At 35.8% G+C, this 18,501-nt stretch overlaps 1 protein-coding gene across 1 annotated transcript; it reads right to left on the bottom strand.

Moving 5' to 3' along the window:
- Window positions 1-457: 457 nt before the first annotated feature.
- On the bottom strand, window positions 458-17,980 carry LOC104604909 (Zinc finger C-x8-C-x5-C-x3-H type family protein). Its single transcript, XM_010269482.3, has 12 exons — window positions 17,799-17,980; window positions 17,382-17,702; window positions 13,798-13,935; window positions 13,467-13,500; window positions 5,884-6,025; window positions 5,735-5,791; window positions 2,445-2,542; window positions 2,263-2,334; window positions 1,905-2,119; window positions 1,603-1,820; window positions 1,138-1,335; window positions 458-816 (listed from the first exon to the last, which is right to left on the bottom strand). The coding sequence occupies exons 2-12, from the start codon at window positions 17,506-17,508 to the stop codon at window positions 721-723; spliced, it is 1,395 nt and encodes a 464-aa protein (XP_010267784.1). The 5' UTR covers window positions 17,509-17,702; window positions 17,799-17,980; the 3' UTR covers window positions 458-720.
- Between the last annotated feature and the right edge of the window lie 521 nt (window positions 17,981-18,501).

The raw sequence follows: 18,501 nt of genomic DNA, 5'->3' as shown, positions 1-18,501 counted from the left end.
ACTATCAAATTAACATAATCCAATTCTTAAAATACCCCAAATTCTCATATTAATAAAATGTATTTTTAGGTAATTGCATTGGAACAGGGAAAATTTAGGGATTCACCGTCCATGATGGAGTGGGTGCCACACCCCGAACCCACCCTGCCACCGGGGACGGGGTAGAGTATTTTGGCTACAGACGGGGATGTGGAGGGGGTGCCCCGCCCGTTGCCATTCCTAGCAGCAATAACTGAAATAGTTACCATACTAAGACCGCATTTGGCCTCCTTTCTGCAGTTAAAAACTCAGTGTAGGGGCATTTTAACTGCAAAAAAGGAGTAAAGTTCTTAAAATAAGGAATGCCAAATGCAGCCCAAAACTGAAACCACTCGGAGATTTGAACTGATCCCTCGACAACTTTCATGATTTCATATGGTAAACTGAGCCTATGGAACAGTATGTATAATCGCAAGTCTAATCACAAACGAAACATCATCATAGATGCAAGGCACATTTCTGCATTCACCCGAAACTTTACATAAAATCTAACTTGGCCCTAATTAATCTCTGATTTTGATTCTCTCAGACCATAAACTGATCATCTATACCAAGAGAGAATTCCACAAAACCACAAACACTATAGACAAAACGAGTAAATATTAAATATGGCTTCGGAACCACGATCACCTTCAGTTTACCCGACCACATTGACAGACCAAAAACGAACACAAAAATGCATTATAGCTGCTCAATATCCACCTCACTATTGGCATCCACATCCCCTGCCTCCACATCCAATGCTTCCACATCAACAGTCTCATCATCACCTTCATACTGCAACACCAAATAAAGAGTGGAAGTAGTACAGTGCCCATTTAAGTGTCAGTCACAAATGGCAAGTCTAGCATGAGAAATAGCCTGGACAAAAAGATTGGGTATATTTGATACCGCACTTGATGACTATTAAGGGAGTGTTTTCCCATATGTATGATCATGTTTTTCAAACAAAATCAATTGCCACATCAGCAAAATCATACATATTTGGCAAACACCCCTAAATCATTCACTAAAAAAGAATTAAGTACTTTGTTCTCCAGGACATGAAAGATGAAAGTCCTCTGGCCAAGAAAAAAGAGATGTTCAACATGAAATAACCTGCTTGTAAGCATTTTGAGGGACCACTGGAGGTGGGGGTGGCAAGTGTGACAAGCCTGTCTGCTCATCTATAGTCCCTTTGTCGAAAGGATTAGATGCAGACTCCAACACCTCAAACTTCTCCATTTCAGTTATCTCCACGAGTTCATCAACTGCATGTGCAGCCATGCTGGTTGAAGGCAACTCTGAACCTTTCACCTGCACATTCCACAGGAAACTGCTAAGAACTTTGTTAAATGATTTTAAACTTTTTCTGTATGTCTTGGAAGGCGATGGTTACAGTTCTCTAATATGGAAATTATGGTGGTGTCTGACAACATGGTCAGTTTTGCTGATGTGGTAGGCAGCTGTTTTTGTTTTCAAAAACAAAACCATGTTGTCGAACACCCCCTATAAGAGTTTGGATGCTTATGCCCAACAGAATGTCAGAAACAAGCTAGCTATAAGGTACACCAACACAAATACCTTGTCTATAGAAGCACTACTAAGAGAACCAATCTTTCCTCGCTTGTGCTTGCTCACATTTTCCAGGGGCCTAATATAACCATTCTTTCCAGTCAGGATTCGATTCACCACCTCAGCCTCCTTAATGTTCTCTGATTGAACTGAGGGTCCATCCCACCGAGTGAACTTTTCTAATCTGGTTTTCCCAGACAGAATTCCTTCTCTTTTCCTTGCAGTTGCTGGGATGATAAATATGTTAGCACAAATAGAACATGCACTACACACCATCATGAGATGCAATTCCAAATATAAATAAATGTAACCTGGTTTTTCTTCTTCACTGGTTTCAAGATTGAAACGCCGCCTTTTCTTAGTTGGTGAAGTTTGATTCTCAAGATCATTCTTTGGGCTCATTCTGTTTTTATCATTAGGCTCTCCGTCACTAACAATGTTGATACTCGAATCTTCTTCATTGATAGCAGGTCCTGAGGCATCAGAGCCAAGGAGCTCTCCTAATTTTTGAAGCCGAGCTTGTGACCTTGCAACATAATTTATAAATGATTAAACTAATAAAAAAATTTAAGACCAAATGGAAGGCACAGTAGGTTGAGAAGAAAAGAAATGTTTAACCAAACGCAAGACAAATGTATGCACCTTAATGAAAATAGAATAAAGACTTACCTCTTAAGCTCCTCTTGAGCTCGAGAATGACGAGTATGTGCCTTTATGAATTTCTTGATTTTTGAAGTGACCCTAAAAAAATACAGAAAATGGAACAAAAAACAAAAAACAAAAGAAATACTATTTTTCCCACATGGTAGAAATAAAGAACAGAAATTTTCCAATAATCATATCTGTAATACCTTTTATAATCTTCTTGCTCCTTGGACAATTGCAATTCAAGCTCTTCAATTCTAGAACTGAGACTAACTGCATCCTGTACCCTCTCATCCAGGTCGATCTTGAAAACAAAAGACAATTCAGATTAGTAACATTTTATTCTTTTTTATCAGAAAAATTATCAAAGAATTTCATTAATACTAGTGAAGATACAAGGGCAGACGAAGATACAAGGGCAGACCAAGCCCAGGCCAAGCTCGGCACCTTTAACGAGCATTAATGCAATATAGCCAGGGCAAAGGCGCAGGCCTGGCCTGGTCCAGACAACAAGCCTGAAATTTAAGCCTGGGCCGGGCTTTGAGCCTATTTCACTAAATACATCATATTTAATAAACATGATAATTTATGTTATACGACAACATAATATATGTATAAAATATATGCTATAATTCATATGAATATAAAGTTTTATATTATATCATGTGTCATTTTATAATGTTTATATATGATATATCATATAATATAAAATAAAACATAGATGGGCCTGTAAGTGTTGGGACCAGGACCAAGCCTGGAAATTTGCATGCTGAGCTAGAAATAATCACCCCTAGTTGAAACCTTAACAGTCAAAGCTTTAGCTTTTTCTTTTGCATTTCCTTTCAATATAGCACTGTATCACAAGAAAAACCAAACCCAACCTGACCGTCCCCAGCACAAGTTTTGCTTGGGTTGGACTAGATCAGCTTCAACTTGGCTCTACTAAATTAAAAGTTCAGCTTAATTCGCCCATACCTGACTAAACCCACCCATGTTGAATCACTACATACCATTTTGAATTTTTACCTTTCTTTCAGAACCTTTGACTAGCACCAATCTGATCATCGTTGGTCCCCAAGAACATTGGCATAATTTATTTCAAAACCATCCAAATAAAGGATTTTCATATAATTTTCTCAACTTCTTGCTTCTTTTAACTTTTGAAAATACAAGTTGTCTATTGATTGATGTGTTTGCATATGAGGACCAGGATTTTAACTTTGTCTTGTACCAAAATTTAGGGCTGTTCACGGGTCGGATTGGGTCGGTTTACTGGCATTTTTCCAGTTTGCATATGAGGACCAGGATTTTTTTTTTTTAATCAATAGAGGACCAGGATTTTAACTTTCTGTCTTGTACCAAAATTTAGGGCTGTTCACGGGTCGGGTTGGGTTGGTTTTCCAACCGACCAGACCTGGTCGGTTTACCTAGAAATGAAACCGAAGCTGACCCTGTACTAAGTAAAACCGACCTGGTCGGTTTAAGTCGGTTTGGGTCAGTTTTGTGAATGATTCTCTCAGTGAACGGTAAAGGATTCAAGTCTAAGAAGCGAAGACTGGATGCCTGGAAATTAAAAATGATTTGATGGATTAAAGCTAAAATTTTATATATCAGAAATTTTATATATAATATGTATATTTCTGAAATAAATCTGAAATATATATATATTTCCACAAATATATACCTGAAATATATCAGATATATATTAAAACTGAAATATATATATATTAAAACTGAAATGAAAACCGAAACCGAACCAAACAATCGGTTTATGTTTTTTTGTAACCCGAAACCGACCAATGCTGAAGAAAAACTGGCCGGCTCGGGTTGGATCGGACCGGGTTGGTTGGTTTGGGTCTTGTTATGAACAGCCCTACCAAAATTCAGACATGGCTCAGAATAGTAATTATGACCAGAATTTTCTAAGAGTTTCAAGTTTAGGTAATAACTTTTTTTAATAATCCTTTGTTTATTTTCCTATATTTTCTATTTTTCCAAGTTGGGGGGTTTACCCACTCACAGCTTCACCATTTCTTCCATTTTTTGCTACTTTTTCATTGATTTGAAGAAAAAAATGTGCTTTTCCTTGATTTGTTTTAAATCCCATTTTCATAACCCTCAAAACTGAAAGAAATCCTCAAGTTCAGGAAATGTTTAGATGGTGCAGAAAATTCTGAAAGGTTTGTTGCACCTATGTTCACAGGCTTCACATCCTCAAGATAATGAACCAATCTCAGAATGGTGAGGTCATTAAACCAAACATGCATAGTAACATGTACCAAAAAGATAATGAACTAAATTATGCTTGACAGTTTTGACTATGAGTGAAGTAGGTAGGGTTGCAGTTTATCAGGGCCTGACCCCTTTAGACTAGTTTGCTTTGGGTGTATGGGAAATTTGATGGTTCAGCCCAAGCTAACAAAATCCTTATTAGCTTGTACCAACCAAAAAGGATATTCATTTGTCAGTTTCAATCACAAGTCAACAAAACACTATAATTGAAACAACAAACATATTGTATGATCATCACCATCATCCAAGCCTTATCCCAACTATATGGGATTGGCTACATGAGTCCTGTTTCACCATTCTATTCTGCTTAATATATTGTATGATCTATATGGGACAAAAGTTCACAGACCAGAGAATTCACTGTGACATCACCATTGGCTACCTTACATAGTAATGACAATGCCGCTGGCAACAAAATAATGTATCGAGTAATTAAAGAAAGACAATACTCTAGATAAAAAGAATATGAAAGACTGAAAATAAACACAAATATAGAAAGAAAAACGAGTCCAGAGAACAATACTGCTGACAGGTAGTATTTTTTTATGAAGTTCATTCCATAGTTGTCAAGATGATGCCTAGGCGACAAGACGCCCTTGGAGGCTCGCCTCACCTAATTGCCAAGTAGTTTTTACATTGTGTTATAAAATACTTTTATATTCTTAATTTTTTGAGATTATAATTATAAAATGACACTATTAAACTAAAATATTCATTTTGTGTGTTTATATACTAATTTCGTTTTATTATTTTCATATTTGTTAGGGTTTAATCAACACAAACATTGCTAAATGCTGTATTTTCTGCCTATGTAACTCTTTGAGTGTCTTGATCTGTATTTTTTCCTTTTCTTCTTTTCCTATAACAAAATAGGGGTTCAGCCCCCATATTTTTTGAATCTTCTTTTCTTTCTTCTTTTTCTTATGAATATGTTGATTTTCTATACCTTAACATGAAGTCTATACTTTTCTTATGAAAATTATAGATAATTATTAAGGAAATGTGGTTATGGAACCTAGGGAACTACCCTAGGATATTGCTTTTTATTTAAAAACTCCATCGCCTAGGCGACTAGGTGACAAGGTGCTCCTCTCTCGCCTAGCCTCACCTCGGTGCCTTGAAAACTATGGTTCATTCCTACAAAATTTTACAGCTTTGCACTTTCTGCAAATACAAGGAATCTGTACAGAAGTATTGAACTCACCTGCAGTTGACATTTATGGTCATCAAGCATGTCAATATCCAGCTGTACTTGCTTCAACTGCATAGTCACATGAGAGAGAGTCAGGGTGAGTCATTGGCAGGATGATAATTCCTAAGAGTCAATATGTATAAGACAAAATGAAGTCAAACCTGCTCTTCAAGAGCATCTTTAGAATCAGAAGATCCATGCTTCCCTTCTTTAACTCTATCTTCTGCACCCTCCGAGATCTTGAGACCTCCAGAAATATCACTCTGCCCATCTAAATATTGTTTCTTCTTTTGTCTCTTCTTGCTGTAACATAAACAGTACCGTGTAAAATAAAATGCTTCTACTAGCAAAATGCAATAAACATCAGAAAGGCACAAACAATAAGAACCTACGCTTGTCATAGACCTCTCAAGTATATATCTAGGGTTCTAATTATAGCTCAAGAAATTTTCAGAGCCAAGAAACCATTAAGTTCAAGAACCAAGACCAGAAGTACCTACAATCTAGCATGTTTTTACCATATTTTAACTCTTTTTTTATTCCACGGATACAAATGGAATAAAAGCATGGAAACCAGCAACAATAAAGTGGAACAGAGATAATATATCTCCCAGCCTAACCCCCTGCATCTTTCGAAGATGTCCCCTAATGCCACATACATCAAATTAAAAAGTAGGCTGTTGATATATATATATATATATATATATATATATATATATATTTGTTGTAACTTTTAATCAAATACATACAAAACTCATTTTGATACCAAATAGATGTGTTCAGAATAAAAACACTAATATCATCACAAAAAGTTCTGAACAACATCATCTAAAGAAAATTCATTACATAGATTGATCTGTACAGATAAATCATATCAATTTTACATACAACACTTAGCCGATCTAATCACTTTTTTTATCAGTAACAGATAACTTTTTATTAATCAATTAAAGATGATTTTCAACTTAAGCTGATCCTATCATTCCACATAAATGTAATGAGTAAGTACAGATTTGCTATAAGATGATACCAAAATAGGCAACCATTAATAAGCATTATTTAATATTAACTTGTATTTTAAAAAATAAAAAATTATTAAAACTTGGCCACTTAATTAGTAAAATATATTATAAGTTTTTAATTAAAATGAACTAACAATAAATAACGATATTGAAAACAAAACAAGTTTCCAACATATAAATGTACAGTGTATGTGTTTTTGATATATTGTAAGTACATATAAATATACATGATGAATTGGAGAAACAATTTCAAAAGAAGAAAATAAGAAAAACTACTCCAGCCATTTGCAAGGACACCCTCATGGAACTTTGGCCATGAAAAAAAAAAACATTCTCACCATCTTCAAGTCTCAAATCTAATGAGATCAACCGAAGTAAGATCAGCCCCCCCCCCCAATAACCAATCCCAAAAGAAGAGATCAAGATCAAGAAGTAAAGAAATCAACAAGAAGACTTTAGCTCAACTGACCATGAGAAAGTAAAGGGGATAATTGTTTTGCCTTTGAATGACACACAAATTTGGACCTTCTAGAGTTGTTAGGGGTGATCATTTCTAGCCTGGCCTGTAAATTCCCAGGCTTAGGCTTAGGCTTAGTTTTGTGTCCAGGTCCAGCCCGGCCCCTGGCCACATCAAGCCTGAAAATTTGAGGGTCGGGCCTGGTCCACAATATATGTGTATGTATTATTTAATATTCATAGCAATTTAATATTATATCAAACATAACATGGATTTCATACATATATTATATATCATATAATATAAAATACTATTTATGCTTAAGTTAATATAACATATTTAAAAGTTACAGGCCCAGAAGGCCAGCCCAGACCTGTATAGGGCCTGGTTGTCAGACAGGCCAGGTCTAGCCTAGGGCCCTAGGCTATGCCCTTAGCATAGGTGCTAAGCCCGGTCAGGTATAATGATCACCCCCTATCATGCACTTCCAGGAAACATTTTCCTTTTTCTTCCTCCTTTCTTATTTGACATAAACAAACAACCAATCTACATGATGAATACAATTTTTGGATGGAGAGCATTATTTTTTGACAAGTGCATAGAGAACATTATTAAATAACAAAAAAGTACATAGAGAGCATTATTAAATAACAAATAAGTGCATAGAGAGCATTATTTAGATGCTATGCATGTGCATTGTATGACCATTTTTTGTAGGGGAAATGTATGATCCATAATTGTTAAATACTCGAGAAAAAAACTATGTTGGATTTCAATAAACCAACATGTCTGAAATTACTATTTTCATCCCTAAACTTTTCATACTTGTTACACATGGTATATTCTCTTGCATTTCTGGTTCATTGGCAAAAACAAACGTGCCCACTCGAAAAGTTCCAAAAACTAGCAAAAGGATTCTATGCTTCATTAATACTTTGTTACATATCCTATTCGTCAAAAAAAAATGTTTTGTTACATATCTATCCCCACAAAATGTAAATTTCTACAATTTCAATATCTCGCAACAAAAAAAATCTACTTCTAAAGGACTAACTTCTGTTCAAAATTGTTATACTTGATTTAATGATGTCTAATTCCCCTCAAAACTGAAATTATTATATTTGATTTAACAATTATGGATCATACAATGCCCCTCAAAATTCCCCTCACATTTCCATACACAGCAAGATGGATTGAAAATATGAAGATGTGGAATCAGGAGGATAAGGTCTGTCCGCGTTCTGGTGGTTTTGGAGGGAAAGCGAACAGTGAGATCAAAGATGAAGGGTCTGAGGTTAAAGACAAGGAGGTGTTTTCAGAAATAAAAATATTATTGGTTCGGTTGGGGACTTTTCCTTGGGCTGCTGCATAGAGGATAATGATAGAGAGTCCCAAAAGGAATTAAAAGGGCAGGGCCCACACAAATTAAAGTGGTGGGGCACATAGGAACTTAAGTGGGGTTGCTATATAGAAAGGTTTTCTCTTATTAAAAGGTGGCGGTGGTAGGGGAGAGGCTAACCTGCTGGGACACATGGAAGAAAAAAAGGAGAGAGTTGGGGTGTTGAAAGAAAAGGAGGAAGCTGGAGTTTTAGAAGACAAATAGGCGTCTCAGGCTGGAAAAGGCATTGAAGCTTTGAACGTGGATCGAGGTTCGAGGTTCGAAAGCCAAGCTCAACAACAAAGTTGGAGTGATTTCTACAATGCTTTGTTCTGGGTTAAGGATCTTGAACAAGAGTAAGTTCAAGCATAGCCGAAGATTTGGGTATATGTTTCAGCCTGAGAATCCTGGTAAGTGGCTCTCAAGTCTGAGATACGAGACTGTTCGTGCAGATCTTAAGGAGGGCGATCAATGAGGAAGCCACGATGATAAATTTGATCTAGGGGAACAATGCAGTGAAAGAAAAAAAAAAGGAGAAGACAAGGTTTAGGCAGTAAGCACGTAAGTTTATTTATTTTGGTGATTTTGTAGTTGAGATCTCTTCCAATTCGTCAGAGTCATGGAGTTTGGATGTGGAGGGCCAAGGGATTGTTTGTTCAGAAGGTCAGAAGGAGGGAAGGGAGGTGGGATCTGGGGAAGAAGGGAAGGAGTGAGAAAGGTTGGAAGGGGAAGGCAGGGAAGGATTGTTAGGTAGGGCTGGTGAAGGGGGCAACGACAAGAGACCAAATGCTTGCAGGCACCTAGGTGTCGCCTAGGCGATAAAAAATTTATAGTATTAAAAACCAACTTTTGGCTAGTTCCATAGGAAACCAGATTTGGTGCTCACAAAATTGTGCTGACACTGTTCTCACAGCCCTTTTCAGCCGTGCATTGTGAACATCTCCCCATTAATAAAAAGATACAAGTATGGACATATTCCCGATGCACAGCTGAAAAGGGCTGTGAGAATGGTGTGAGCATAATTTTGCGAGGACTGAATCCACCCTCGTTCCATAGTTTTATATACTATTCAGAATGTATATTAATCAATGTTCAGAGAACCGCACCGGGCATAGAACTGGAGAAGGAAGAGGTTCAACTGGGGTTAAACCGGAGGTCGAACTGTGATGATGTGGCATATACATATATATTACGGGTCATATAAATACTATATATAATATATTTTACAACTTTTAATATACTTAAATATGGCGGATGGATGATAAGCTTCTTAATTTTTTAAACAATTGACTAGGATTCGAGTCTTTTAATTTACATTTTCTTTAAAATACGTGCATAATAATATAATATGTACAATAAAGTCATTAATTAACATAAGTAAAGAGGTGGATTAGTGGTAATTAAGTAATATGTGAAAATAAGAGGTCTTGGGTTCAAATCTTGTTCACCGGTTTTCTGGATAAACCGGCTGATCAACCGGTTTTCACTGGGTTTTAAGCAAGTCCAGTTATCCGATCAAAGCCCTAGGTCACGGTAGCAATTCTCTTTATTACGAACATTAAATTTCCTCTAAAAATGTGGCAAATTATCACATCTAAAAGATAAAAATCTTTTACATATATAAATTTCATTATTTCCAAAAATAATACTACTATAATAAATATTTAATAGAGCAATTTCATGTCAATTAGCAACTAAAGAAGGTTATTAACTTTATATGATAAATATTCAATATGGAAGGTAAAATAGAAAAAACAAGGATTTTTTTATCAGTATAGAAAAAACAAAAAAAACAAGGATGGAGTTTCTGTTTTATTTAATTAGAGAGAATAGGAAAAATAGAACCTCTTTATAATTTTATTCTTTTTCTCTTTCCTTCTTTCTTTTTCTCTCCTCAAAACCCTTTGATCTTTTAAATTTCAATAGTAAAACATTAAAACAAAGTATAATTGATATATATAGCATATAATAAAATGTATCAGAACATACATTAATAAGACAACAATATAAATGATATTATAAAAGGTGTCTGCCTTAGTCATTTTTGTCGCATAGGTGGGTGCCTAGTTGCTAAAAGTCAAGGCATTTGGGCAAGGCACCCAACCAAGGGCACCTAGTCGCCTAGGCAACGCCTTGACAACAAGAACAACAAATCTGACTCATTAGTAGAGTGCAAGGGTCTCCAAAAGTTTGAAGTTTCAGTTGGTAAGATTGGGAGTCCACCTATGTCAGAGAAGAAATGTGAACAAGGAGTCACAGAACCTCTAGATGGGGTGAAGAAAGCCAGAGAGACAAGCAAGTTTCATTTTGTCCAAGTGTCAAAGGTATTTCAAGGCTAAAAGATGGATTGATTGGGGCAGGTACTTCCAATAAATATAAGAGAGTCTACAAGAGGAAGAGACTTTTTTTTATCAATAACAGAGATTCCATTAATTTATTGAGGAATGAAAGTACATAGAAAGGGAGCTAAAATATCTTAACTCCCCGCAACTGCCACTAAACACCCAAAATACAAAAACAGTTACAACTGACCCCAAAAAACAGAACTCATATTCACCCCTTGTCTAGCTAAGACATCTGCAAAAGAGTTTGCACTTCTCTTTATCCATGTGCATTGAACCTCTCTGCACTTCTCTTTACCTACAAGAGGAAGAGATTAAAAAGTATAGATTCAAAGAAGAAAGGCGATGAAAGGAGGGGGTAGGAGCTTCAAGATGTAGTAGGGGAGATAACGTCAACTTCGACAAGGGAAAGTCTGGAGGGTAAGCCAAGGTCAGGGGATAAGGAGGAGGGGGGTCAAGCTGGTGAGAGTTGTCTCGCTTTGTCTCAACGAGCTAGAAAGAAGAAGGAAGAGGGTAAAGTGGAGATTAAGAGCCTGGCTAACAGGGAGGTTAGAATTGGCAAGAGATTAGGGCTATTTTTATTTTTGGGAGATGAGGAGTTTGCTAGAAGAGTTTTCGAAGTTTTTGAAAAGAGTAAAAGAGAAAATGAAGAAAAACTTGAGACGAGGATGATGACGAGTATGATGAGACATTTGAAGCTGAAGACTAGCTGCTTTTGTAGTGGGGGGTTCTCTGTTTCTTTTTGTTTGTTGTGCCTTTGTAGTCCTTTTGTTGTTGCAGTTGGTTCGGGTGTTATCTTAGCACCCATGTTGAGTTGTAACCAGCTTTTCTTTTTTTATTTTATATTTACTTTAAAAAAAAATAAGGCAAGATAATATTGCATTCAAGTTCCAAAGTTATAATAACAAATGTAAGAATTATTCTCAATCAAGTTTCCAGCACAAGGACTTCCTAGGAACTCATCCTATTATTACTCTTGCCAAGTCATGCTTAACTTTGTCACAATGTTAAGTTGTTAACTACAATATTGCAACATTATCCCCATCATGTTACTTGGACAACATATAGAAAAGGCATTAATATATTTGAGTTTTAATTTGTATCCATCAGGCTTAAAGTTGAATTCCTAGATCAACAAATGGATCTAATTTGGAATAGGTAAAAGAAAATTATAAACAAAGTGGCCAATTGGATATTGACAAGGGAGGAGTATAAGGGTGTATTTTGTAGACTATATTATTAGAGGTTGGCAAAAATGACATCATTTTCTTCTCACAGATTACTGGTTCAGCAGGAGTGGGATTCCCGCCACCACCTCAAGGAAAGCTGAAACTTAATTTTGCAAGATTTCTCTTGGCAATCTTAATCTTTTGAGAGGGGGGTTCAAAGTAGTCAATTAGGGCAATTGATTGTATCATATTCTCAGGTCCTATTGGGATAACACTTGACAAAAGAAAGGCTGGAATGGATGAGCACATCTTCAAATGGAACATGGGAGCTGAGACATTACAGGGAGGCTAAAACTTTTGACAATAAGAAACCAGATTCAAGAGAATGTCAGAGTGTTCAAATGGATCTCTAGCTAATGCAAACTCCCTTATGGATGGCTTCCCATCTACTACCAAGAGATAGGATGTTCTTTTTTATCTTATTTACAAAAATGAATCACTTTCATCTTGTTCTTTATAAAAATAAAATTAAGGGTAAACTGCAGAAAGGTACCCTGTACTTTGGGGGTAGTCTCATTTTAGGGCCTCAACTTTCAAATGTGTCACTTTAGTACCTGATCTTCCGAAAACATACATTTAAGTCCAATTCAGTTAAACTAATGTTAGGTTGATGGGTAAATTACAAAAATGCCCATCTTCTGACTGTTTTTTCATTGTTCATCTTTCTTCTACCATTGGACTTCGGACACGAACCGGTGGCAGAAAAGTAAGCTCACCCTGGTCTGTTCATTAGAGATAGTCTCACCTTCGGATGTTTGCTTGGCTACCGTTGGTTTGGTCCAGATTGCAGAGTCCAAATGTAGAAGAAAGATGAATAGTGAAAAAAAATAAAAACAAAAGTCAGAACATGGGCATTTTCATAATTTTACCCCTCAATCTAACATTAGTTTAATGGAGTTGGACTTAAATGTGTATTTTTCGAAGTTCCGGTACTAAAGTGGCATATTTGAAAGTTTAGGCCCTAAAGTGAGACTATCCCCAAAGGACAGGGTACTTATCTGCAGTTTACCCAAAAATTAAAAATAGAAAATGAGTGAATAACCTCGGAGAACCAATTTGAAGATGACGGCTATAGTTGAAAAAGAAACAATGTTGAGCATAAGAGTAGATGCATTTCTTTTTACTCATCCATAAAATTTCATGAGATAGAGATAGAGATAAACAGAGAGATACATGACAGACTATCATCAAATAGACAGCTCAACATCTAAGAACCTCTGAAGCTTTATTTGTAGGAATCATCAAATAAACAGTTTCAACTAGAACGATATATTCATAATGAAGTGGCAGGCACTCATGAATTCATATTACTCTACCTCCTTTTTGCAGGGGACCTTGAAGTACTAAACCCTGCAACCAGATAGAACAAGAAAAGGCAATCAAAAAGTTAGATGTCATTATTAACTTTTAGAACAAAGGAAAAGAACATTGAAAATAGAAAATTGTATAATAACATCAATAAACTTTTTGTAACAAATCCAAAAGCAATAAACAAGAAAATAGAAAACAAAGTAACAAACAAACAAGTTTTCAGCATGAGAATATCTTCATATCATGATATTCATATCAAAGATTCAAAATTTTCAAGATAAACAGAGGTAGAAAAATCCAAGAGAAATTTTACCTACATCATAGAAAAAAGCTTACCCCTGTCATATGAAATTTGTTTCTGGCTACGAAATGCACGCCGGCCTCTTGCATCTCTTACTGGGGAGTATCTACGCTGGGGCGAATGCCTTCTGTCAAGCTTATCCCTCAAATCACTACTTTGGTTATCCCGCCTACCTGCAATGATCAAAAGAAAGCATTTTCAGTATGGTATACGAAATTACCTATCTCTTGTTTCTCAGTTGAAGGCCAAGTGGAGAACCCACAGATGACATAAAAGGCCAGGCTTACCATTACATGGAGCAATACGAGAAACTTAATTATGAATAGTAATAGTGTCTCCTTGCCAGTTCCCAGAGAGGCCATAGAAATTAATTCCCTCATAAAAAAGATAGATACGGCTATACCCGTGTTTGAGCTTAGACCATTGAGAAAACCCATCCAATACTGAAGAAGCAATTAATATAGGATAATTGATATGACTGTCTTCTTGGGCATCAAGAAAAACAATAAAACCTGAAGTGTACAGATTTCTCTCTGGTGCCATAGTAAGACAATAATAAATATAAGCATCTCCAAATCCAATAAAATTGGTCTCCCTTGACCATATCTTCCCATAATAATCTGCAATATTTCACCATTGAACATCCAAAGAAATCCATTTGCCATATTGATATTACTCAAGGAGGACTCACAGATGACGTGAAAACCATGTGCTTCACCGTTACATGAACTGCAGGACTTACTACAGAAAACACTTGGATGTTTTATGCCCTATAACATGATGGAACATCAAATATATTTGAGAAAACCTAACTTCCACAATCCTCTATGTAGGCTCTCGTATTTTATTGAGGCATTGTGAGAACAGAAACAATTAAAAATGCCAGGAAGTAATGTCACTGACTACATGAAGAGATGCCAACCAGAGACCTTCAAGATGCAGAAGAAATGGAACAATCCAGCAAAAAAATACCAATCAATGACATGACAGCAAGTTATAAGACAACATTAGCATCTACCAAGTCAAGAGAAGAGGATTTCCCCACAGAGATGGTTGATATATGCAGAATTTAGCTTGCATACATTGAAGAAACACAACAACAAATATTAATCTGCATATAATGGAGTCCAGTCCTGATGTTACTCATGATGATATAAAAAGGGAGGAGAGCTACAAAATGCAAGTCCAGTAAGACAAAACTAAGATGGAAACAAACCGATCCATAACATACAGAAGAGCTGCTAAGAAATTATAGAGAACTAAATTGGAAAATAGCTCAACTACAGCTTTCATGAGTGAGATTTGCAAGCCTTAAGTGTTTTAAACTTTGAACAGGGTTCAGATTTTCCAATGCAGTGAAATTTTGAACAAGATTATTAAAATCCATGTGTGTGTCCTCCCAACAGTTTATACTGTTTATATTTATCCACTTTCTAAAAACTTTTGAATCTAATTTGGAAGAAACCTTATAAAATTAAATGCATGTCCATATTGAGCAAACACATACATGTTCATCATAATAAATGTTAATTTATCTACTGATCAAAATTATTTTAATGTCTCCTCTCATTGATACTTATCCCTTTGTGTACATCTCGTGGGCCCTTTCTTCTTTCTCTTTCCTTCTAATTGTATACAGTTCTTTTTATTGATTGGCAAGGAACAATTTAGACACATTATCATATAGGGGCTGCAAATGAATGGATCATGATCCTAGTTAAATTCAAAATCAATCTGTTTAACAGGAAAGTGAATGGCCTATATATGTTAATAAAGCAAATTCAAACTCTAAAGTATGATTCAATTATTAATCGCATTGAATTCAAATGCACCATGTTGCAAGCCATTGATATCCAATTCAATTCAACAAACATGATAGTAATACTATATTCAATTAACATGCTCATTAATATACTTGTACATATAATAATGTTTTTTTTAAGAATAAAGAATAAATTCATTAAAATAAAAAGAGAGAAAGATTAGCTACACAAACCTATGAGGCTAAAATAGTAAATCTACTTAACACAGGAAAATTATCAAAAAAAAAAAAAGAGTCTAGTTAACACAGGAAAAATGAAGGCTGTCTTGGCCCTTGGGTTATGGCCCATGGGTGAAAAGAAACTTAACTTGGGCCATTGCTACCTTGTAAATGGTATAATGATCTCCTTAAAAGAGGCATTGGAAGGTATTTTGCAGAAACCATTAATAAAGGACAGGAGAGGGCTTCAGCCCCAGCTACGCAAGAGTGATGAGCTGAGGGGCAAAGAGGTTGAGATTGTCGTTACTTTTCTATTTCAGAAACAAAAGCATCTGATCAAGGAATGAACCCTTGGAACTACAAGCGGTTAGGCTCAGGATGAGATAGATTGACAAAGGGGAGAATACAAGGTTTGAGTCCTTTCCTTAATTGCTTCCTTTAACAACATGTAGTTTGCAATTTCTAAAAATTCAATTTGGTTGCATATAGATTATCAATCTTGATGAACCCTGTCTGTGAGTTTATGTTCTGGAAATATTTGTAGATTTATTCTATTTCTTTTATGTATCATTCTTGAAAGGAATTTCAAATTGTCTAGGTTTTGTGATATTTTGCTTGTGTTTCATATTTTTTGAAAAAAATAAATAAATAATTGAACCAAATCAGATAGAACCAGGTAACTGATTATATTAGGGTTCTGAATACAAAATACTATGTTTTTTATCCATCAGATTCAATCCATTTGCAGCCCTGCTATATAGTAAGTTGACAAACAAATAAATGGATGAGTAAAAAATAGTAATTTGTGACAGCACCAATGAATATGGAAGGCAGTTAGTTGAGCTGACATGAACACACTAAGATTCAACCTAAAAAGGGGATGTAGGTAAGAACCTGAGCTTCCATGCAAACATTGCCTAGACGCTTTTTGTTCATTTGTTCTATTTTTTAACTATATCCTAATACTATTCGATTATTGCTATAACTAATTTTTAAAACAACCTACCAACATGAGGCCACATTTTTATTACCTTGATTGATAATCTGTACGAACTATGATTGTATTAGGTTGCTGATACTATGTCTGAGGATCTACAATGATAATCTTAAGAATCACTTTATTTATATTATTGTTTCCCTTCTTTTAAATATCTTGCAGCAAACCAACCAAAATATTTGGTAGCAATGCAGTGAGTTTCGCAAGGTTTTATTTATGCAAGATAATTTGCAGTCCAGATCATAACCTTGCAAGAATGAATGTCACAACATAATGTAAGAGGAAAACTCAATCTAGTCACTCCGTCATGTTGAACAATCTCAACAACTTCATATTGAGTCGCACTTTTGGGGTTTTTACCTTATTGGAACTACTCTTATAATTCAAAAACGAACATAGTATAAGTAAAACTAGTATTAAAAGGGATTTAACAGTTGCTTGAAACCAATATGTATTTGTTGACAGAATATATGGGAGCTATGGATCCTCTGCATATATAGTTGCTAGCAGATCAAGAACTAGCAAATACTACAAAGAAAATATAGACAAAGCTGTGCCTCTATGTAGGATATTTTATAAGTTACGGAACAGTTACAGTGCGGGACAAAATAAATGAAAATAAAAAATCAAAAAACTCTCACCATTAAAAGAACCAGAGAACCTCCTAAGCTCTGCATCTCCATGGGCGAAAGAGCAGCTCTGTCGCGCACAATGACCTCTCTGATAAAGTATGCAAAGCTTCGTCTTGAAAAGCTTCCTTTCAAGCATAGTTAGTGATTATAAGCCCTCAAATTAAGCAATCATGAGTCGTCAAAGGGATAAATAACCTCGGCCAAGATTATACGCAATCACTCGACAATCATAATAACCTCAGCCAAGATTATATGCAATCACTCCACAATCATATAAAAATAAAACGAATTCGTTCGGCACTTAACGGAAATGCAGACACGAACCAATCCCTACATTTTGAAGAAACCCTAAGCCGTAAGATGGAGATCCAAACAGTATAACAGGAACGAACACAAAGAACATCATTGAGCAATATGTGAAAGTACCTTGAAACGAAAACAACCCGAGTGGCTCAACGAAAGATAGAACCCTATCAATCAACATTCCATGAAAGCATTACAGCGAGAAAGAAAGAACCTTTTAAGTGTCGATCAGACAACCCGGTGCGGCAGAGGCACTGCGGTCGTGTTTTAGCTTAACATGTAAGCAACATCAGACCGGCTCCAGTGCGTTTAGACTCGAAGGGATTTTCTATTCGAGTCCACTAAACTTTTGACACGTCAATACGTATTTAACTGCCAGTTGCAACCGGTTGAAATTTTTTAGGGATAAGTATAATGTATTCCCGTAACAAATCTGAAATGGCAGCCCCTCCTAATCTATTGATAGCCCTCTCATCGTAAATTTGGAATCAATCTACAGCAAGATTCAGTTCGCCCCCAAAAATTTTAGTTCCATCTTAAGGGTGGATTGAACTATAAAAACCCTAATTTTTATGACAACTAGTGATGGGGCACGTGAATTGCATATGTAGGCTCGCTATTTGGGCACGTGAATTGCATACGTAGGCTCACTATTTTAAACATGAATTGGTAAACAAATAGGGTTAACAAGTAAAACGACATAATGTGGAAACTTATTCCTGTCTTTTGAAATGATGAGCAACAATGTTCTCGTGCTTAATATATCAGAATCAAATAAGCATTTAACTAACAAAAAAACATGAAAGGGAAAGAGTTTGAAATTAGG

Source organism: Nelumbo nucifera, chromosome 1, assembly GCF_055504915.1.
Source record: "Nelumbo nucifera cultivar China Antique chromosome 1, China Antique-T2T, whole genome shotgun sequence".
In the NCBI taxonomy this organism is placed as follows: domain Eukaryota; kingdom Viridiplantae; phylum Streptophyta; class Magnoliopsida; order Proteales; family Nelumbonaceae; genus Nelumbo; species Nelumbo nucifera.
Note: the sequence above shows the minus strand (reverse complement) of the source record. Positions and strands in the feature narration are given on the sequence as shown.